The 22,752-nt window shown below is 46.2% G+C and overlaps 1 protein-coding gene and 1 long non-coding RNA gene across 7 annotated transcripts in view; one reads left to right on the top strand and one right to left on the bottom strand.

Moving 5' to 3' along the window:
* Nucleotides 1–3,489: 3,489 nt before the first annotated feature.
* Nucleotides 3,490–15,949, bottom strand: LOC148223980 (uncharacterized). 4 transcript variants are annotated; one of them, XR_015803215.1, is made up of 4 exons: nt 13,556–15,949; nt 13,023–13,166; nt 5,771–5,853; nt 3,490–3,956 (listed from the first exon to the last, which is right to left on the bottom strand). It is a non-coding gene; the product is annotated as an uncharacterized LOC148223980 (long non-coding RNA). The 4 variants fall into 4 exon arrangements; XR_015803213.1 differs by having other exon boundaries at nt 3,490–5,853; XR_015803216.1 differs by lacking the exon at nt 13,023–13,166.
* A 129-nt stretch (nt 15,950–16,078) lies between these two features.
* TMEM131L (transmembrane 131 like) overlaps nt 16,079–22,752 on the top strand; it is a 78,702-nt gene continuing 72,028 nt past the window's right edge. For all 3 annotated transcript variants that reach the window (XM_014890306.2, XM_014890304.2, XM_014890308.2), the window contains exons 1-2: nt 16,079–16,295; nt 16,600–16,670. In XM_014890306.2, the coding sequence (XP_014745792.1) occupies nt 16,172–16,295; nt 16,600–16,670 (195 nt within the window). In that variant the 5' untranslated portion in view covers nt 16,079–16,171. The remainder of the gene's footprint in view (nt 16,296–16,599; nt 16,671–22,752) is intronic.

Below are 22,752 nucleotides of genomic sequence, written 5' to 3'. Positions count from 1 at the left end.
TTTTGGATCCCTTCCTCAAGGGTATTCCAACGTGTTCTCTGGTGGTACTCCTGCATTCTTTCCCTGTGGACAAATCTCTCTCTCACACTCATTAAAAGTCGCTCCCAAAGGGAAAGGAGACCTGTCTCCCTTACAAATACCTGGTCCACACCTGAGTCCTGGGTCAAGGCTCCCAAATTCCTTGCCTCAGTACCATCCAGTTGCACACCTGTACCCATAAGGTCCCAGACCCGCAGTAACCAGGTTGTAAAAGCCTCACGGCCCCGTCGTACAATGTCTTTTCGCAGGTTACAGAGACTCTCGTATGACAGGGACTCGGTGATGATCTCAACTTCTGGCTCCCCTGCTGGTTGTGAGGGGCCCCCTTCCTGACCCTTATTATCTAGGTGCCTTGTTTTCATCTTAGACTTCCTAGTTTCCACAGGGGCAACTGCTGCTGGCTGTGAGTGCCCTTGCCGTTCAGCTGGAACCTGGACAGATGTAACATCTGTGGGTCCCACTGCTGCACCATCAGAGTCTCCCTCTTTAAGGCAGGGGGAGGGTTTCTCACCAGCTGGGGAGAGGTACTCCTTCAGCATCTGGCCCATCTCACGTATCTCCTTTGCTAGCACCCCCACCCATTCTGGGTGGTTCCTTTCCGAGGTGGGCTGTGGAGCAGGGTCAAACTCTGGGGTAATATCCCTAGTCTCTGGGATAGGATCAGGCTCTGGGGTAACATCACTAATCCCTGGGGTAGGTATCAGGGTTGTTATCCAAGTCAATCTCCCCTTATCTCTGAATGTTAGATAGAACAGGTTTAACAGGGATATAAGCAACACTAGCCACAATATAATGTCATTAGCATTTAAAGTGGATTGGAACCCCTTGAAGACTGGTGGGGTGAACTTCAAAAACCTTGTGATGGGTTGAGAAAAAATTTCACCTACTGCAACTTCCTCACAGTAAGTACCATTATTGAAGTAGCCCCAGAAACACACACTTAGAGTGTGATAGCTCTGAATCCATGTGGCCATCTTCCAGAGAAAATTAAAAATCCATGAATTCCTCAACTGATCAACCTACATAATAAACTGGATAATAGCCACAGTAACCTTGGTTATGAAACTCATGTTTAAAAAAGGGCTTGCAAATGGGAGAGATATAGCAGTGACCACATGGAGGCCAATCCAGGGTAAGCTGAACAGCATGGTGTCACCTACCACAAGCTTGGGTAATTTAAGAAGTGTTATCCCCTTTTCTACCCCTCTCTCAATGCCCTCAGGCAACGCCCCACGTTGGGCGCCAAAAGCTGTCTTGGTTTGAAAGACAGGTATGGTCTAAGGAAAGGCAAGAGCCCCTTTTCTGCGATGCAGAGTGCAACCCCCCTCCCTTTTAATTATTTTAGGTCCAATTCAGACACCTTCAGGCAGGAGATATGGGGATAAGAATAACAGTTCTTTACTGGTATCTAACAAAGCAGAAAAACAACAACAGCTATAAAAATTGGCAACAGAAACAGTCTAGCTCCGCTCCAGTCCCTTCTGGCCGCAGGCCGTCTCCCTGTGCTGTTACCGGTGCTGTGGGGGCAGGGCAGGTCCCGCGCAGTTGAAGAGGGCTGGGTGATGGCGGCCGCGGCCCAGGGGTGAGAGGGGATGGGGAAAGTTACTCCCCCCTCACGGTGTCGGTCGTGGTGCTCAGCAGAGTGTCCGGAGATAGTAGGGTGAGATGGGAGAGCAGCAGAGCGATGTCCAAAGGCAGGGAGCGTGGATCTCAGCGCTGGGATGGCAGGGGAGATGCCAGAGCAGAGCCCAGGTTGTCTTCCCACTCCACGAGCCAAGCGAGAGAGAGAGCCCAGCTCCAGACCCCCCCCCTCCCGTCCCCCGTCCCACCTTTCCTTTTCCGGTTCCCCCCCCCTCCCCCTCCACCCACCCCCCTACGAGAGAACATTATCTGTCGTTTTAAGGTGTAGCCACAATTACTTAGCATAACAATGGGAGAAAATTCCACTGAAAGAAAAGGGCATAATTCAACCTCCAACACCTGCAAACTTAGAGCAAGATCTTACTCCACAGTACAGTTTCTCAACTGAAGTTTTCTGGCATGCTTTAAGTACGATACAACATCTTTTGCTCCTGGACCCCAGGCGGGTTATTGAGCATTTTTCGACATCTGTCTAGACATCCCTGGGGGTTCAGATATATCTGTGCTAAATGCCATGCAAGGCATTTGGACATCTGTGTCTCTTCAGAGCTTTTCAGGAGGCCAAGTTCTACTGAAATCACTGGGAGCCTAAAAATGTGTGTTAGTCTCAGATCTCTTCCTTAACAGATGGATTAAAATAGATAAGGGAGATTTTTTGAGGGTTTTTTTTTCCCATTTTTCTGTTGTTAAGGACAGCAGGATTGTAAATCATCCTTTACTGCAGGAGCAATTGAGCCTGGTTCTGAATAGAGCAGAAATATGCAAACTAGATGAATGTCATTTTGCTTACTACTGTTTCTAGAGTCCAAAATACATTGGACAGCATTTGAGGGCTCAACAGCAGTAGATTGTTGGGTTTTTTTTAAGAGTAACTGTTTTTGGAGTTGACGGTCTCATGTCCTTTTCCAGTTTGAGAATCCGTCTCATCCACATTAAATGCTTTAGAAAGATGGGTGCATAATCTTCAACTAAGTAAAACAGAAATTTAAATAAACCAGATTTCAAGTTTAATCCATTATGCTTTTCCCCTATTTTCTTGACTGGAATGGAGTGTTTTCCAGGAAACTTAGAGGTGAGTTTGCATTCTTTTCTTTGAGAAAGTTTTATCAAGCATCCTCTGTTTTCACATGCTTGTCCTGCTAAGTATAATAAAGAAAAGATTTTGGATTTTTCCCAAATGGGTAGAACTGGATGCTTAGATTTGGATAAAACTAAGGAAGATAGCCTAGCTCTCCAGCTGAAGACTAATGAGTTGGCATAAAACCTAGATGAGTCCTTTTGTGGGTTGAGTTAGCGTATGTCTATGCAAACTCCTAACCTCTGGTTCTTAGGACTATGAATTGCGGGGAATATAAGATTCTGGCTTTTTACTTCATGTTTTTCTGGTTACTTGCACAAAAAATTGACCTTTTAGAAACATCAGCCAGTCCTCCTTGCTATTGTATATCATATTAGAATATAAATATAGGAGAAAATGTTCTGAAATTATTTATATTTCTTTGTTTGTTTGGTTGTTTTTTTCTGTTTCTAAGGTGATTACTTAGTGAATGCATTTAATTGACTCTGATCATCCATAATTGTATGGCCACAGACAAAGCCAAGCAGTGAGACACCAAATCAGAAGTCTGCATTGAGTAGTCATCTGTTTCTTGATATGCTCAATTAAGAGCAAATAAAATATGCCAATTGTCCTGGTTTGAAAAAGATAGGTGTGCTAGGGAAGAGCAAGGCCTTCCCTCGAAACGGAGCTAATAAACCTCTCCCTATGAATTAGTATAATTTTGAAATTAAGGGGCTCTCAGGCAAAGATAAAGAGATAGTAATAACAGTTCTTTACCAGTCTAACAAAACAAAACAAGAAAAACTATGAAATTAACAACAAACAGAATAGTAACCCAGTTCCAGTCCTTCTCAGCCGTACGCACCCTTCCCTGTGCTGCTGTTACCGGTGGTGGACAAGGGCAGGTCCCGAGCAGCTGCAGGAGTGCTGGGTGGTATGGCGTCAGTGTCCCAGATGGGAAAGGGATGAAGGAGAGACTTTGCTCACAGCGTCGGTCCTGGTGCTCCAACAGGATGCTTGGAGATGGCAGGCTAAAGCGAGAAGGCAGGAGTGCGGGGTCCAACAACAGAAAAGGTGGCTCCTGGCGTTGGGATGGTAGGGGTAGTAGCATCAGCAGCCGTCCTCCTCCGACTCCAAGAGCGAGCGGGCGAGCAACTGCCTCCCACTCTCCTTTAGCTGCTTCTGGTCTCTCGGTGTTCCCCCCCTTTCCCCCCACCTGCAAGAGGAACTCCAATAAAAAAGAAATGGAGTCTCCCCCCCCTTATCACTAGCCATCGGTGCTAGGGCCCAGCCATCAATACTTCTTAGCTTGTCAATGGGAAAAATTCCAGAGGAATTTTCCCTTCCAGAGGAAGGAAAAAAACCAAAAAGACAAAAAAACCACAAACAAAAAAAACATACCAACCCCCAAAACCAACAGACAATGTAATTACTTTTAGGATTATTTCTAACTTGAGTGGTAACATGCTTTTACATCTATATGATTTACTGTCCCTCTCTGTGTAGTCTTCTAGTTCATGCTCTTTACACGTGGCAATTAACAGACAACATATTTTCAGGCTGAACCCTTCACTCTTTTTTTGCTGTAGGAAAAACAGTTGCATCCTTCATTCTGGTGTTTCAGGGAATCATGATAGCAATTAAATTGCCTCTTGAGACTCCTATACTACTAGTTTTTAGGATATCTGTAGAAGAATATATAGAAGAATATACTTAGCATCAGTTCTACTTAATTATTCAATGTCTTTAAACTAATTGTGAACCAGGAAAAAAAGTCAGTTGGTAAGGTTTTGGGGTTTTTATCATACTGATGTCTGTACGCATATGTGCTCCTGGACATTAAGAGCTTGGAGACTGAGAACAAGGTACCAGGGTTACCCCATGTGTTTGCAGTACCTTGATCTGGGAATGTTTGGTTGATGAGCCACCCCTCCATAGCAGGAAGCACCCGAAGGGAAAACATGGGCAGATATTGACACTGTGGCATTTGGGCTTCTCGTATCAGATAGGGGGCTCTGTGTGGCGGTGCAAGCTGCTGGAGCAGTGCTGGATAATGCCTGTGGGGAGTCAAACCATCCAATGGGATTCTATCCTGGTTTTATTCTTCTGGGACTTAGCTGAAACTGCTAAACTGAGCAATATCAGTGGTGGGTGCAGAAATTCCCTGTCCCACAGGCTCCAGCACACAGCTCTAATAAGTCTGCACTGTATTTCTGCATGTATTTAATTTGAATTTGCTACTCAGTTTTAATGACTGAATAGATCTCAAAGTTGGAACAAATCTGCAAGTGACAGGTCCCTCAAGGTGCCCCTGAGCTTCAGCAGCAGTGCTCATCTATGGCCTCTCACTTGCCAGCTTGCTCGCACGTGGCCCAGGGGTAGGTTAGAGGGAGACATGGCACCCACCAGTAGGGACTTGACACCCTCTGGGACCTGCGGTGGGAGTGGGTGCCATGCATTGGCAGGGCAGGAGTACACAGAGCTGCAGGAGGCTGGCCCATCACCAGGCAATCTCCATATGTACTTTCTCCTGCTTCTCCAAAAATGAATACACTCAAAAGTAGTTTAGCTGCAGGGATGCACTGTAAATTTCCTTAGTTTAAATGAACTGCTGCAAGGACTATATCCCCAGCTGGCATTAAACAGGGCATGTATTGTTGTCTGCCTTTTTACATCTGGGAATAAGCTAGTAGCTTGTTAACAGTACCTAGCAAGTGGGAGAAGAAAAGTGGCCTTAAACATGACTCTGGCAAGGAGAAAAATAAAATGGAAAATACGCATTTTTAATACGCCACTGGGCAAGTATATAATAGCAGAACAGCATTCATTGTAACTTGATATCCCTCAAGAATGAGGGAAAAGCTGACTGCTTGCTCCACTGAGCCAAAAAATAAGAAAGCATGTAAGTGCAAGTGTGCAGTCAGCAGCAAGCATAAGGAATAAGGCTTCAGAAAGCTGAGAGCAGAGCTGGAGTTCTGAATGTTAAAAGGCTAGCAGTTTTACATAGAAACACAACTTATTATTGGTAACCTGTTTGTAGGGCTGTCTTCAGTGTCCTGAAGTCCATATCCTTGTGCATTTATCCAGCCACCAGATAGCTGTTATGGCAGAATCTAAGGAAATACTTTATGTTAGCCATCTTTTGATTTCTTGCTGGAAACTTAACAGATTTTGGACGTAAAAATGTAATTCATTACAATAACCAAAATGTATTTCCTAGGGCAGATATGTTATTTTAAGAGGTCTGATGTTTTATCAAGACCTGTAGAGGAGCGCCATAGTTGCATTTCATTTGAATGTCACTCAGCGTATACAGTAGGTTTTGAAAAGCAACCCTGCATGGCCTTCAGGCACCTGGCGGAATAGATTTTTGGCACAGCAGGAAGAGAATGAGGCATCCAGTTCCTTTGGCTGACTGTGCGCAGCTTCTCATCTAGACTGTGCTGGAGCTGTACTGCTTCCTGTCCAGCTGTGAGTGCCATGCTGGAATAGCTGGTGAGCAAAGGGCCACAGCCCCTGAGATGTCAGTGCAGCACAACCCTGGGGAAAGGGCAGAGGTGCTGTGAGGTGAAGAACTGTGCATTGAAAATATGCTCCCCTAATGAACAGAATGTTCCTGCAGTTATTTGGAAGAAGGCTGTACAAGTGTAATTTTCAAAAGACAATTAGAGAAATTACAGTTGCAGGGAATTGCAGATGTTCTGTGAAAAGAAACAAATAAGCCTAGCATTGCTCTCTGGGAAATAAAATAAGGCTTCAAAATGTCCAGATCATCTGATTTTTCTGAAGCACTTTGCTAGGTAGCATTTGAAAGTGGATTAGAAAGTTGTAAATATCTAGGCTGATTCCTGGCTATAGGAATAAAAGAAAAAATTACTCTTTCAGCTCTTCCCAGGACAGCTGGGGCCTCTCGTCTCCCCAAGGTGCTCTGGGGACAAGGATTTCTGCAGAGATTCCTTCTGCAACCAGACCATTTCAGGTGGGGGAGTCATGTGGCTCCTGTCCCAGGTCAAGGCAATGCCTCCCCCCCTTGGCTGAGCTGTCTGTGGGTACCAGTCAGTAACAGGTCAGCAGGGTGGGGGTTCATGTATGGTTTGTGCCTTGGAGGAAAGCTTGTCTGTAACTGGGCACCCATGCCTGCCACCCCCGAAGAAGCATCCCACATTTACACATGATGTTTGACTTCAGTGGTGATGGAGCTGGGCCCCTGGAGAAGACTTCAGTACCCTGTACTGCAGAACTGCTGTGAAATACTCAACTCTTCCCTAGGATTTTACTGTTCTGCGGTGTAGGTATCCAGAAAGCACTGTTCATGCTGTGGATGCAGTATGGGAACCATCAGCTTTCTTCTCCTCATGTCATTTGAGTTGTACTGCTCTAAGTACTCTGTCACCCACACTGCTGCTGCCCGTGCAGCCTGGGTGCATGGCAGTGTTTCTCATTATCCCCATTAAAACCAGCCCTGACATGAATGCTCTTAAATGCCAGTGCTTTGGGGTGGCCAGGAAGGCTTTGTAATAGCACCCCTTCTCCTCAGGGAGGGGTTTATTTTCTCCTTTGTTGTATTGTAGCTTTTCTTTTCCTTAAAGGAGGAAAGAGCTAGGTGCTGGGGGAGGGCACTTGGTGATAAACTGGTGGCTGCAGCAGCACAAGCTTTCTGCAGATACATGAGCGAGAAGTCAGGCCATGCCCAGAGATAATCCTTCCTCATGGCAACTCTCACAAAGCAGGCAGGGAACCTCCAGTTGGAGAGCCTGACCTGTGAGCTTGACCTGTGTGCATCATGGTGTCCTGGCACTGAGCTGGGCAGTAACCAGACCCTTGGATTCTTTGTGTGTGTAATAAAAAAAGGTAGCCTTAGGTCTGTGGCATGAAAAATCCCTGGTACTTCACAGACTGTGCATATGACATTGTTCTGGGTTACCTAAATTTCCCTCTCAGTTTTAGATGGAAGTGAAACTCTTACATGCTGTCAAAACTGGCAGGGAGGTGGTGGAGGGGGGAGGGTAATTTTCCACAGCAACATCTTTTTTCAAACAGATTATTCAGTCAAGTAACTGCAATTCACAGGTTTCCAATTGCTCCCCTAACTGTCCTCCAGCTGGTACCATGAAAGAACTAAACTCATTCAACTTCTTTTTGTACAAGGAGAACATCTGTGATCCATTAACATTGGATCCTGGGCTGCGCAGCCAGTTTTGGCAGTGCAGCTCTGGTAAATTTGACATTCACTTCTCTAGGAGTTTGGTGTTGCTCTTCTCTTATATTTCATCAGCAGGTTGATTTTTGTTAAAGTAGCACCTCAGGACTTAAAAAAAGAGCTACAACAATATTTTACTGTGTTTTAGTAAGCTTCTGTTTCCAATTTGGATGTATTTTGAGACGTTTTACTTTTGTGTTATGTTTTTTCAATGTCATCAGTGCATCTTCCTCCCTCAAGAGCATCTGCACACATGTGGAAGTGCTGCATTCTTGACAGCTATGCTTTTTTTCTGACATACTGTGGTATTAAACTGATTCTGCTTGCTTTACACTTTGTCCAGGCTTCAACCCTTTGAGCTCAAATTTCCTATGCCCATTATCTGCCTCCAACTAGTTTATGTTCATTATTTCCAATTGCAGTGACAAATGGCTCCACTGGGCTGAGGACTGAGGTTAAATAAGACTACATTTTACACCCATTAAAACCTTCTACAGCTATTGAAATTTAAAATTAAACACATGGTAACTGCTGTGTCTCCATGTCGTTTTCTTGCCCATCGAGCTTTGCCTGCCCCAATGAAATACTGTGGTCTTAGGAATGAGATGCAGCCTGTGAGACACAACATGGTTCTCTGAGTGCTGCTGAGGTGTGCACATCTATTACTGAACAGCATTTGTCATGCTGTGAAATCCTATTTTGGTGTTATATTTCTAAATGTGCTCAGGCACCATGGCTCTTTTACAAAGCTGGTATTTATTATACCTGTTTGCTACAGACTGTCCTTTCAATCTACTTACAGGCATCTTGTACCTGACTTGATCTGCAAGATGCTGTTTTAACACGGATCATTGCTATTTTTGTGAGAGTCTCCCTCTCCTTGTCATTTTCCTTGGTGATCAAGAGCACCGGGGGTTTTGCCAGGGAAGCCCGACAAGACAGGAACTTCATGCCGCTGCAGCCCAAGTATACCTGTAACCTTCAACACCTGAGCAAGGTGACATGGTAGGGTGGATGCTGGTTTTTGGGATTCAAGAGGATATTTTCTTCTCACCTTGAGATGTTATCAATGCAGTTTCTCACTGTGGTTACACAAATTGCACGCCCTTGCCTAGAAATGGTGACAAGCAGAGTTGTACATTTGAAAAGTGAGTGCCTGTTCAGGAAACCAAGTTTTATTGATGCCTGTTTTACTGCTCTTTCCCTTAGCTTGTAGGTAGTGTAGTTCTGCATTAAATGCTGCCTTTTGCACAGTCCAGGGATGTGCAAAAAAACCACTTAGACCAAAAGCTGGACATCTCGCGGAAGCATAGCTGCTGCATCCTCCCTTGTTTTTATTGTGTGTGCTCTGGTTGTTTTTTTCTTTTATTCATAACAGCTTAGAAACACACAGAGCAATGGCTTAGAAATCATTCCAGAACAAGAGAATAAATATGCATTGGTACAAATCTCAAAAGCAGAAAAAAATTTAGAATGCTTTTCTTCCCTTTGGTCCAGATGTGACCTTCAGTGGTAGAAGTAGAAACTCAGTGTGCGCCCCAGATTTTCTGTTGCCTCTCCTCTTTTGTGCCTAGGTACTGCCAGGCTCTCAGAGCAGCGTGTCATGTTTTCTACATGATGCCATCACTTCAAACCATGTAGTGAACTCATGGGTTTAGGGAGTCCAGCATCACTGCCTCTGAAGCTTTCAAAGCTTCGCTTTAGTTTAAAATGCCTCTTTAAGCAGAGACAATGCTCGAACAGGCTTGCTGAAACTAAATGAAGTTTATAAAGCTTTGAACGCTATTGTAACATGGTGGGTCCTGCAGGAGACTGCAAAATTCTGCTGTGTGCAAGAATCCACCACACTTTCAAGTGGATGCAGTGTATGTGCTAAAAAATGTAGGCAGACGAGGGCAAGAAAAGGACAGAGCATGTCAGCATATTTTTAAATTACCTAGCGTTTCATTGATACCACAATGGTAACATTCTTCAGTACACAGAGGAGTTTGGAATATATATATATATGTATGTATGTATACTTGAGATTGCAGAGCAAGCAGCTTTTTTTTTTAATAGATCACTTAATCTTTTAACCTCATACTACCTGTCAATATTTCAGAAGTTGTATCATTAAAATAACTTAATATTGTCCTATATCCATCAAACCTTCTATGTGATCATATGATGCTTGTTTTACCGTGCAGATTTTTTCAATAAAAAATGCATGTGAAGAGGGAAAATGAAAAAAAGTAGGTCAGGTAAACACCCTGTTTTTCTGTCTGTTTAATGGCAGCCTAGAAAGTCAAAGCGAGTTGACAAAAATTCTGCTTAGAAACAAGATGTTTGTTATCCACAGTAATGAGTGCGATGCCATTAACAGCTTATTAGGGCACTGCCGCTGCCTATTCGCTTTCCCCTCCTCAAAGAGGCGATGGATGGGCTGCTGGCCCAGATCGGGCGCATAAGACGAGAGAGATTCCTCCCTGACAAGCCCCAGCAGTGACAACTGGTCATTAATTGTAAAAATCCTGCCAGCTTGTGGTTTTAGAAACAATTTGTACTTCTTTAATTACGCTGTCAGGGCAGGCTTTGTCCCAGACACTCTTATCAGGCTGAATTAGTCTTTAAAAGAATTAGGCTCAGCCCAGCTCGAGCTGCACTCACCATCTCCGCTAAGAATCTTTGCTAGGAATGGAGGGGTGGGGGGGAGGGAGGCGGGGGGAGCGCGCAGTGGTGGAGCTCATGACAGTAATTGTCACCAGAAGGAAGAGACAAATTCTCCTCTCCTGCTTCCGTACAGTTTTATTATTCTAATGATGCAGAGGGGCCCCGGCGGAGATCGCAGCCCCGCTCTACTGGGAATTACACAAACATTGAGATGGAGGGTAAGTGCCTGCTCCCAGAAGGCTAGCTGGCTGAGCAAGGCAGCGGGGCGAATGCCAAGGAGAAAAGGGAGGGCTGCTTATCTTCAGCTGTCACGCGGGCAACCGAGAAGACATTTATGGCTGTACTCTGCCAGGTCCTCTCTCGCTAATTTTTTTCCTCTTCTCTGTGCATACACCCATGAGCTGGTTCTTCGGGGAGCACATAGTCCTACGGCACAGGTTTGAAGGACCTGGCTTTCATTGTGTGGTGCTGAGCTCTTGGTGAACTGTCTGGTCTCCAAGCAGTGGGTGTTTGAGGAAAGGCTGCCCCTTTGGGGAGGAATGAATGACGTAGCTGGACGAGGAGATGACCCAAGGCAAGGCGTTATCACCTCTCAATCTCTCTTTGGGATTTGTAGCCTTATCAGGGGAGACTGCCCAGAGCTGCACTTGCTGATAGGGCTGGCCCCAGGCGTGTGGAGCGGGTGTGGGGATGTATAGCCATGGAGCTGATAAAAAGGAATTTGGCAAGGGAGGGAGGCCACTGGGGAGGGTGAGGAGAGGCCCTGAGCTCCACTGGAGCCTGACACAGACCCCAGGATGGGCATATCAGCTCATGCCAGTGGGGCTTGTCACTGCTGATTTCCTCGCTGTGGATGACAAGGTGAAGGTAACACTTCAGAGTGAACTGACCACTTTCCTGTAGCTTAAAAAAAACCAACATCACATTCAGTGCATGATGCCTCTCAAACTGCACCTAATGGAAATACCTAAATATGCTCAACGTATGTTGAGCATTGACTGCAATATGGTGCAATACATGGCTGCAAGCCATATGATTGCATACTATAAAGACTTCTGCTGGGCTCAGTTCTCCCAGAAATTAATTTTGCCTCGTGTTTCTGTAAAGTCTCACATCTTTTTTTGAAAGGCAAGTAGCTATTCCCATGCTGCAAGTAATGGGGATTTGTAATGGCATTTAGGGCTGGATTAATTTCTGTGTGCTTTATGATTTGCAGAAGTTTACAGCAGTATTTCCAGACTGCTGTAGGTAAAACTCAGCTCCTTTTCCTTGTAGTTCAATGACAAGGCAAACAGTAAAAATAAATATTTCAGCAGCACATCCTACTGAATAAACAAGTCAAAGATTTTAAAGTATGACAGAGTAGGGATTTGTTTTGCATGAATACTAAGTATGTCTACAGCTTAAAAAAAATCTTCTCTAGCTGGAGAACAGCATCATCAGTAGATCTGTGAGCTTTGAAGAGCACTGTCACATTTGCAGATAGCAGGGGATGCTGTACCACCACACCAGGTTGACAAACTGGACCATGCCTTCCCAGTGCTTCGTTCAACAAGTTCTCCATCCAAATATTTTAGCAGTTGTTTGCTTTGCCTGGTGAGTGGGGTGGATCCATTCGCTCCAGATTAGTCAGTAATTTCTGAGGAACAGGAAAGTACCCTGATAGCCCATCAAAGAGGGCCGGCAGGGACTTGCTGGCAGTCTTTGTTTCCCCTTTCACACCGAGCTCCGTCTCACTGATGGGTCTGCAGTCAGACTAGAGGAGCGAGGTTGCTCTAAATAAAATGGAGCTGTGGCAGCAAGGTGGTGTTAAATGTAGGTCAGATGCAGCTGGAAAGCCGCTGGTGGCGGTGCCGATGTGCACACAAACCAGACGGTGAGGGATGTGGTGCCAGGGATGTCCAAGCTGCCTAAGGAGCAGGGTTGCATGTCACATGCCCGCTCACTGCAGGCAGCGCTGTGGGCGGAGAGGAGCAGAGCAGCCCTTGCCGGGCTGCAGAGCGAGGCAAACCCTCCCTGGGCAGGTTGGGATTGGGACCTTCCAAGCTGGCCGAGAGAAGAATAGGCAATGAGTGCTGTGAGACATGGGGCTCTCGACTATCCTGCTGAGCAACCGAGGCCAAGAGATGCAGATGTTTTCAGCCTAGTCGTCTAAATCCCTAAGTCCAAATATCACTTCTCATGATTATGGAAGTCACTTGAAGCCTTTACTGGGAGGAAAAGCTTCCCCCTCTGCTTCCCTCTTACTCTGCCCACCTACCCTGCCCTACCCTGTCCTATCTTGTGCTCTCAGTGGTTGGTGACATTCCCAGGGCTGCCTGAGGAGCATCTCCATGTACATGGCATTAGGTATATCTCATGTCATCTTACGTCATCTCATCTCACACATGCGAAACAGTCCCAGGCATATTTTGCTGGTAAAAGGATACATACACAGAGGCACAAGAGCAGCAATGTAATTAGGCTGCCTGCTCCCATCTGATGTCTGTTACACATCATGTATCTGTCCATGCGATCATAACATCTGCATCCTGGCCCTGATTTCCTCCCAGTCCTGGCTATTGCATCTGAAAAAGCCTACAGAAAGAGAAGTGTTCAGCTGTGCTGTTTGGTAGAAATGGCTCTCCCACAACTGTAGAAAGCCTCACTTCCCTTGCTCCCCAGCCCTTTCCAAAGTTGCGCTTTACACAGAGGAAGGGGGAAGCATTTCCAAGGTGAGTCTGGTCCCAGCCTGAACTGCAACTGTCTTGGTTTGAAAGACAGGTGTCTGCTAAGAAAGGCAGGAGCTTCTTTTTAAAATGGAGAATGTAAACCCCCTCACTCCAAATTATTATAATTTTGAAATTAAGGGGCTCTCAGGCAAAGATATAGGAATAGGAATAACAGTTATTTACTAGGAAAATTAAAATAGAAATACAGTATTACAGAGAACAAACCCAAAACCACTGACTGAGTCAGAATACAACCTGACGCCCTGTCAGCAAGGGTGTTGGTAGCAGTCCAATCAGCAAGGGTGTTGGTAGCAGTCCAATTAAATGGTGGCTGCAGTCCTCCTGGATGACAGATATGGTTCAGCTGAAGCTGAAGTGGTCCTGTAGAAGGGTGCAGTTTTCCTCTGAAAATCCAGTGATGATGTGGAAAGGTCCAGTTTTTCCTCTTGAATCCAGTGGAAAAAGGCTGCCTTGGTGCTCCAAATCTCAAGTTTTTATCTAGGTAGGAAATGCTTGGCTCCTCCCCCTGGCTGGAGCATCTCCCAGTGGGATGATGTAATTTTATCAGTCATACAGTAGGACTCAATGGCCCATTAATAGACGATATCTTCCTGGAGGAAGGATGAGTTGTGGAAAAGATAAAGATGACTGCCTCACCTGGTTTTAATAGATGGCCCATTAGCAGAGAATATCTCCCACAGAGATAAGGATCACTGCCCCACCTGGTTTCAACAGATGATGATAGAATACATACTTTTGGTCACATCCTGTATTGCAACCCAAGACAGCAGCTCAGGCCAACTCTTTCACCTAACTTTAAACCTGCTTTGCTAAACCAAGACTGTCTAGGAGTTTCCCTCTAAACCGCTACCTATGTCCAGCCAGACCCCTTCCTGCAGGCACTGAAAATGGAGTTGACTTTTAGACAGACAAAAAAATCATCAGCTCATGCTGGCACGACGTTTTAAAAACGCATGAAGAAAAAGCTAGTAAGTTAAAATAATATTAGTCTACAGCTCTAACTGGTACTCCAAGTGGAACCAGTTGCAGAAGTACTGGGAACTGTTCCCTACTCAATGCACAGCATGTTCATGGTGCATCATGCAGCCCCTGAGTGGGGTTGTCATATAAGGTTTATGCCATTGTAAATCTCTTTTTCTCTAAAGCAGGTATTCAAGCACCTGTCCAAGCATAGTTACATATTTGCCGACAGAGAAACATCCAATCACTCCTGTCTTGAAAGGTTGTGTTTTTCTGCAAGCCCTGGGGTGCTATGAGGCACAGATGGAGGGGTGCCACAATGTTCTTTTGCGCATGTGTGGGAAGGTCCAGGCAATGAAGTTAAAGACAAAGGGGGACAGTGTGGAAAACAAAAGACCTGTTTAACCATTAGGGAGCAGGAAAAGAGGAAAGACAGAAAGAGGAGGATATGGGCAGGAGACAAAGCTGCATTGCCAGCTATACTTTGGTGGTTGTGCAACATCAAATGCCGAAGTTTTCTCCTTTAGACAGGGAGTCACCACTTCTTTTGTGGAGACCTGCCTGCACCTCCAGTCAAACCTGAATGGCCTCCGGGTGGAAAAAGCTTTTCCAAGCGCTGAACAGAATGGGCATTGTGCAGGTGACCCACTGCCAGTGGACATCAGGGTCTCAAATGTCCTCATGTGTTGTCTCAGTTCAGGGCTAAAAATGTTTTTTGCGATTTCTTTGGCTTTATTTATGAGCCTTTGCTGACCAAGTCCCATGCTGCCAGTGTTTGTGTGAATTACAATTGATAAGGGGAGAACCAGATGCAATTTGAGGGCTGTGCAGACTTTGTTAGCAGAGTATTTGCTTCATTTTTCTCCTCGAGGTTTGCAGAACAAGTTTAACAACTGTCTTTTCCTGTAAATTAAACATTTGAGGGTTTTGTGTGGTGGTGGTTTTTTTTGGGTTTTTTTTGTTTTTTTTAGCAGAAGAAATTTTTAAGAAAGCACTTTAAAATGCTATTAGAAGGGTATGTGAGATACATGTTAAAACCGTGTGACCCTCACAACTATCTCTGGGCTCTGTTCTACACTTGTGTTTTACAAGCAATGTGTAATTCCCTGAGAGATCCAACAGACACCTGAAGAGTTGCTTAAGATCGAAACGGATCTGAACAGCAGCAGCGACCCTCAACATATAGCGCTGCCAAGCAGTCAAGGAATACTGAGGGAAATTAACCAGATTGGTGGCACTGGAGCAGGCTGCCCAGGGAGATGGGGGACTCCCCTCTCTAGATATCTTCAAAACCCATCTGGAGGAGTTCCTGTGTCACCTCCTCCAGATGACCCTGCCTTGGCAGAGGGTTGGACTCGATGATGTCCAGAGATCCGTCCGGCCCTAACGATTCATTGTGATTGCCACAGTTCCTCCCACTAGATCGGGGGGACTTTGATTGTCTTCCCCCCTTCCACGCGCCCCTGCCTTCCTCACTGAGCTCTCCCCTCGCGCAGCATCTTGGTTTCTTCCCGTCGCACTTCCCACGTTTTTTTGTTTCTAAAAATCACCGGGAAGCCCTGGGCCCCGGCGCGGTGACATCCCACACCAGCGTAAAGGCGGGTGGGGTTTAGGGCTGCTCGCGGTCCGACGGCACGGCCGAGGTAACAAAACCGATTCGGCTTTTCCACAACGCCTGCCCGCGCCTCCCTCTTGCTTTGCAGCGGACTTGCCGCAGGCGCTGCCAGGAGCTGCGGGGCGGCTACGCTGCTGCCCGACCATGTGCGCGGCACTGCGGGGCGGGGCGGGCGCAGCCGCTTTGCGGACGGGGGCGGTGCCCGGTGCCCGCGGAGCCTCCCCCGCCGCCGCCCGCCCCGCCCCAGCCCCAGCCGCAGCTTGGCGCGGCTCGGCATGGCGGGGCTGCGCTTCCCGCATCACGGCGGCAATTGCCGCGCGGCGGCGGCTATGAACCTCCTGCTCGGCGTCTTCCACGTCCTCATGCCCTTCTTTCGCCCCGGGGAGGCGCAAGGACAAGGTAAGGGCACCCGGCTGGGCGAGGGGGGGTGACGGCATTGCCTGCCCCGGGCTTGAGAGCGGAGTCGTCCCCCCGCCGCCGTCCCTCGGTATGCTGCCGCGGTGGCAGCCCGGGGACATAAAAGGAGCGGGGACGCGGCTCACTTCTCCCCCCCACTTCAGTTGCCTTCCTCCTGGCCCCGCGGCACCAACTGGGCCACGCGTCTCTGCCGGCCCGCCTCGTCGCGGGGAGCCTCAGGCCGCCGCCTGCGGGCTCCGGCCGTCCGCTCCCTACTCATCCCCGCTTTCTCTCTCTGTCTCCGCAGCCATCGAGCCCATCCTCGGCGTGGTGGAGCTGTGGCAAGCCGAGGAGGGGGAGCTCCTGCTGCCCGCCCAGGTGAGGGGGCCGGGGGGTGGGGGCGACGGAGAGGCCGGGGCCATTGCGGGAGTGTGCGGGTGTGTTGGGGCCCGAGGGCGGGCGCGGGGCTGGCGGGGCGGGGCCTCGCTCGCTGCTGTCACGGCGCAGCTCCATCCCCGCGGCCCCTTCAGCCTGCGTCAGCGGCGTGGTTGTTCGGCTTAATTTATTTTCTGTTTGGGGTTTCCACCCCCTCCAATTTTTTTTTTTTCTTTTGTTTTAAACGAACGCATTTGTGGTCGGAAATCACTAGACTAGTGCCTGTCGTGAATATGCATATATTTATATCTCAGGCCTGCTCAGGTGAGGAGCAGGCCTGAGATAGATATATCTCAGCCATTTTTCTCCCCTCAAATGACACATCATTTATGGTGCCGTTCCTCTCGTTCTAGCGCATTTTTTTTCTTGTTTAGCGGGTTTCATTGGGCAGTAACAAGATTTGATAAATTCTGTGTTGGCGAGAGGACCCAATATGATACAATGCCCGGCAGGGCTGATGAGCGAGGAGGGGCGCTGGAAGCAGAGTCTGGAGTTTATGACATTTGAGGCAATCATTTAACTTGCACTGACGGACTCTGCCATATGTTGAGCTCGGCTTTCTAGACTTCAAGGCACCAGGCTCATAAACAGGAAGAAGTAGTCCTTAGGGACATCATCTTATATGAGGGGCAAAAGTGGGTAATTTGTTTGTCTTAGGCCCATATATCATTCTCAGTTTAGTGCTCAGCCATTGGCACACATTAAGGTAAGGAAGAATAGCGGAAGTGCTTTTTCTTAGCTAGCTAACAATTGATGCTGCTTACCAGGACCCAGCATTTTGTGCTATGGTGTTACAAAAGTATTATCTATTGTATGTCCGAATAATTTTATAATATACGTTTGTTGTGCTGTTGAGGTTTTGCCTGTTGCAGATGTGGTAGTAGCTAAGGGAAAGTGTAGAGTTGCTGTGCAGAGATGCTTGAGGAGCTCAGCCTTGTGTGTCTGTGTTCTTTACATTGAAGATATTAAGATGCATTAGATGTAGAACTGTGTAATGTAGTCGTTTATAGTTGCTTCTCATAGCAAAGCTGCAATTGAGTGATGATGACATAATGTTTACTTCCTTAAGAGATTAGGTCCTCTTGGAAAAGGTTTTGTTCTTGAGCATCCTCATAAAAACAAGCTTTAGCTTGGCTATAGAAAACCCAGGCTTGAATGACTTATGACTTGGCATAGTTGAGCATATGGTTTTGCTCAGTTCTTGCAGCAGTGAAGACAAAGCTGAGACTGCTGTTCCTCCATCATTTCTGTAGAGTCATGAGCTGGTCTCTGAGTACTAGTGGTGCATTGACTGGTTTGCATGGTTTCCTTCTCTGTGCTTGAGGACTGCAGCAGCATCTGATCTATCAGTGACTACTCAAGCTGAACAGAAGGACCTGAGTTCCTGAAACAGGTTTTAAGACCAAAATTTGGTTACAGGCCTAACCCTGATGCTTTCTCTTTTGTTTCCATGTGGACTTGGGCATTACCCAGCCCCTGTTGGGCTTGGGCCCTGTGACCACATTTGAAACCACCTTTTCCATTTGTTGTGGTGAGGAGGAAAAGAGGCTTCCCCTAAGTCCCTGCGGATATGGTGAGGGACCCTTTCAACACCTCTTTCATGGAGTGATGGCACTGGTCAACAGTGGCTGGTCATGACTCTTCCCTGGATGCCCGAAGAGTCGAGGGTTGCCCATCCAGCCATGATCTCCTGCGATGTTTGTGAGGTCCTGAAGGCACGTCAGCATCGTTGCCTTCCTGAGTGACTGCTGAGTTGGTGAGGGGCATTAATGGAGACACCAGCATCAGTTCCTGAGTTCTGGAAAATCACTGTATCTGTTAACATCTGACTGCCCTTTTTTAGAGAGATGCTTAAACTTGCATGAGGTTTATTCCATGTTGATCACATTTCACTTAAATAAAACGGTCTGACTTACTGCTGCTACAAGAAGGTTTCCATGTTCTCTTTCTTGCAAGAACAGACTTTCTCGGTTAAACCCTTGATGAGGGTTGTTGCCCACTGTTCATCTATCACAGCAGTGGTGATGTGATGGTGAAGGTGTAGTTAACAGGAAGAAGTTCCTTGCTTTTGAGTGGAGAATAAATGTTGTCTGGTATGGAATATCCAAGAGTTGCTTCATTCCTGTGTTTGAAGATGGTTCTTGATGAAGACTTTGGGAGTAGTACTGTTCTGACCCCTTAATTTTGTTTTTCCTGCTTCTTTTTCGAGGGAGTGTGGCACCAATGAGAATTTCACCTGCAGAAGTGAAAAATCTGGGGAAGGAACTGCATATTCCTCTGCCAAAGCACCTCCCTCTCACTGCTCTCAGCGGGAAAATGGATTAGGTTGCCCTGTCTGCCAGCCCTTTAGCCTGTTTCTGGCAGGTTACCAATGCTGTCTGATGGATGCTTTTCTCTTTCTCTCATGGCTTTACACTATTATCTTATTTTCCATGCATCATCAACTGCCTGCCTGTGACAGAGCAGTTTTGAGCATTCTTTGCTGCCTGCAGAATTTGAGGATGAAAGTTGGATGGATTGGTAACCCATTCAGCCATCTGGTTGCCTGCACATGCTTTTGTTCCAGGAGCATGTAGTGAATAAAGACATCACGTTAAGGGGTGAGGGAGGGGAAACAAAGTGTTTTAATATTTGTAGTTGCTTTCTAGGCCTTTCACAGTATCGCTTTGTCTACATGAATTGCATGAATTTGCATGCTGTAGCACAGCTGCCCAGGGCCCCCACGCCTCCACCATGCTTGGTTGTTCTACCTTCTGTTTCCTCTTGCTTCCCTTTCATTGTTTGTGCTTCTCGTGTGCCCCTTCCCAGCTTCCCTTTTATACAGATTTGTGCTTTTCCTTTTTTCCCCCTCCCCTAGCACTTGTGAGCTTTTGATTCCAGCTTCCTCTGAAGCCTGCAGAGCTGTATGGGGATGGCTCACCTACTGCTTTTGCTCCGCAGCTGAGCCTGAAGGGTGTCTGGAGCTCTGCAGTTGGTGAGGGTGTGCGTGGGCTCGTTTGCCGGGGCTGCGGGGGAGCTGGCTGTATCTAACCTGCTGACTGTCTTCCACTGGTCTGCTGCTTCCTCTGGCATTTCAGTGTTTCTTTCTGGATTCCCTTTTTAGCTCTGAGACCAGCTGGTTTTCCCAGTCGGTTGTGGTGGCTGTATTCCTTTGTGCCTGTTTCTTCTTTCTTCTTGAAGATGGTGTGAAGTGTGGGGTAACCATGGAGCACCTACTGACCTTGCTCTCCTTCTCCTCACCCTTAACCTCCCTTTTATAACAGGTGTCCCTGGGATGGCAGCTGGATTTTTCTTTAAAAAGCAGTGGGATTTTGACATGGAAAATCTTGAGTGTGAGAGACTTGATTAGAGCAGTTGTGGTTTTTATAGACCCCTTAAAATTTTGTGGTTTTGCATGTTTGTTTGCAACTTGTTAATACTTACTTAAGTAAAATGCTTGGGAGAAAAGCTTCTTTATGTAAGACTTGACACCCAAGCCGTTCACCAGGAAAGGCTGAAAAAGCTCCAGATATTGACAGCCAGGTTGTAGCACTTAAGTGCAAAGCTGAAAGGCAGTTAGTTATGTCTTACGTTTGCTCAAAAGGAGAGGAAAGAGGACAAGGAAGAGCACAGTAAGGGTATTAGGCCAGCTGTTTTCCACAAGTGTATGAAAGAAGCACAGAATACAATTGTTGTTCTTGGCCTGTACCACTTAAAAGAGGTATCAGAGAGTCACAGTTGTGGGTTTTTGTCTGTCAGAAACCATCCAGGTTGCTGGGAGCATCTGAAGGCAGGGCCAGGCGGGTTGGGTACCTGCAGAGTGCTTTCCCTTCAGTTTGGAGGGAGGAACGACCTTAAAATGACATAATGAAGTTTAAGTTGTAGTTCTTGTTATCATGATTGAAAATGACAGTAAGTCATCTAAGTCAGTGTATATCACAAACTTTATTTCGGTGTCAGTGCAGTGTTTGATGTGATGGGTTTTCTTCTGTTCCTGTGTGTCACAGGTAGGAGATGAGCGGGATGTTTCTTTAGAAGAACACCTTGTGAATGTTTCAGTTTGCTTGAAGATACTGAAGAGATTACAATAACTTCTTGTTTCACTTTACTGTGACAGTGTTTCATGTGCTTGAATTTTAGAGAAAGATACCACAGTGTTTACTGTATCATGATTGTTAGAGACACTGGACAAATACAGAGCTGCTGTCTGAGTTTTCACTTACAAGGCTCTACTTGGGTCTGAGAGATTTTTTTTTTCTCCCAAGAAAATTAGTAGCAGCTTGTCTTCAGTTTTCAGTCCAGTTCAGGGGCTAATAAGGTTAATTGTTCTACTGGCTTTGAAAGCTGATGAAGACGTTGGCCTTACATATATTCATCAGAGATACCTGGCACTGCAGTGTGTCATTAATGATCCCATCAGCTGTGCACAAATTAAATGTACAGAGTCACGTACTTCAAAGCAGGGTTTGTCTGAAGACAGACAATTTGTGTGAAGGTCTGAGACAAGACTTGGGGTGGGACTTGTGTCCTCTTTGGGCTTTTAAAAGGCATCTTCAGATTCCCAGCTGAGCTTCTGGATGGTGCTGATAGGACTTGGGGCTGGTTGGCCATGCAGATTATGCAGTAGCTGTCAGCTCGGGCTCTTGAGACTTGTGTGACATAAGGGGGTGCTTTCAAGGGCTTTCCAACACAAGATAAGCACCTGCCCCATATTCAGGATAAGGTTTGGAGGAAGGAGATTTTTTTCTTTTCATAGGTAGACTGCTGAGAACTGCATTTTAACTTTCAGGAGGTGTTCTCTTCCTTCCTCCCTGTAGTTTGAGAATGGTAGTTTTTTCTTTTTTTTGTTTGTTTGTTTTGTTTTTATTTTTGTAAATCCTCAGTGTAAACCTACATGCACATGTAGCCTCGAGCACATAGAGGAGTGAAGATAGGAGAAGGCTGGACATTGGGGTCTGTGTGTGATCAGAGTTGAGGATGGTGTTTAATTTTTTTTTTTCCTTGCACAGTTCAGATGTGCTGTGGCTGCACTGTAGATTGGGAAGTTCGCTTCATTCTTGCTTGGTGAAAAGTGGAGAAATGGTAAGGTGGTAGTGTTATGGGTGAGCACAGTGTAATGACACAGACCCAGCTTTCTGATGCCTGGCAGATGCTAAGCCATTTAAAGGAGGAACTAAGCCATTTAAAATGAGGATAGCTTGCTGTCTGGCTGTGGCAAAGGAGTTGTTTTTGGAGAAGGTGGATAAGAAGTCCTCTAGTTCTGCTTGGTGTTGTACTGAGGTCCTAGAAGTACAAAAGGAGCTTGGAGAAGCTGGAAAACATGATGGGTTTGTATTATGCCACCCTGGTGTAGTCTAACAGCAAGGCTTAGCAAGGTCTTTGGAGAAGATGGCTAGGTCTTCATGGGAGCCAGGTGCTGGGACCTCTAGGTAGATCTGTGCTGAAGAGCTTTTTGGTGTACTGCAGATCCTGGATTAACGTGGTGTCTCCAACCTCTGGGCAGGCGTACAGAAAGATTGTCAAGTCCTCAAATTAACTTGTACTTCCCTGTCAGTCTCGTTCCAGATTTGGTTATGTTATGGTGGAGGCTGCGCTGCTTCTCTTGTATGAAGTGCTTGTGACAAAAGATGGAAGTTCAGATGTGTCTCGTAGTTTTTGGCAAGATCTGTATTAATATTAGCCATAAGGTCATTGTTTTAGACACAATAATGTTAATTATTAGTATTACTGTTAACATTAACCATATTTGCTGCCATAGTGTGGTTGTAATTGTTCCTCACTTCTTGAAACTCAGGTCTTCAGAAATCCTGCTTCCTGTCCCATTCAGCAGGCAGATAGGGCTGCCTGATCTGCTTAAACATCTGAAGCCTGTAGAAAGATGTTTAGTATTTTTTTTTTCCACTATGTAGTGAAAATAAGAGGTAAAGTCAAAACTGGTGGCTTGGGGCCTGTTCCATGATATGCTTGCATGGGAAATATGTAGGAGGGTTAGTGGAAAGTACAGTCTTTTAATTTTAAAAGATTTTTTCTTCCGTAACCTTTTCAC

The sequence above is a fragment of the Sturnus vulgaris genome, chromosome 4 (assembly GCF_052056855.1).
Source record: "Sturnus vulgaris isolate bStuVul1 chromosome 4, bStuVul1.hap1, whole genome shotgun sequence".
In the NCBI taxonomy this organism is placed as follows: domain Eukaryota; kingdom Metazoa; phylum Chordata; class Aves; order Passeriformes; family Sturnidae; genus Sturnus; species Sturnus vulgaris.
The sequence above is the reverse complement of the archived record's forward strand: the minus strand, read 5'-3'. Positions and strand labels throughout refer to the sequence as shown.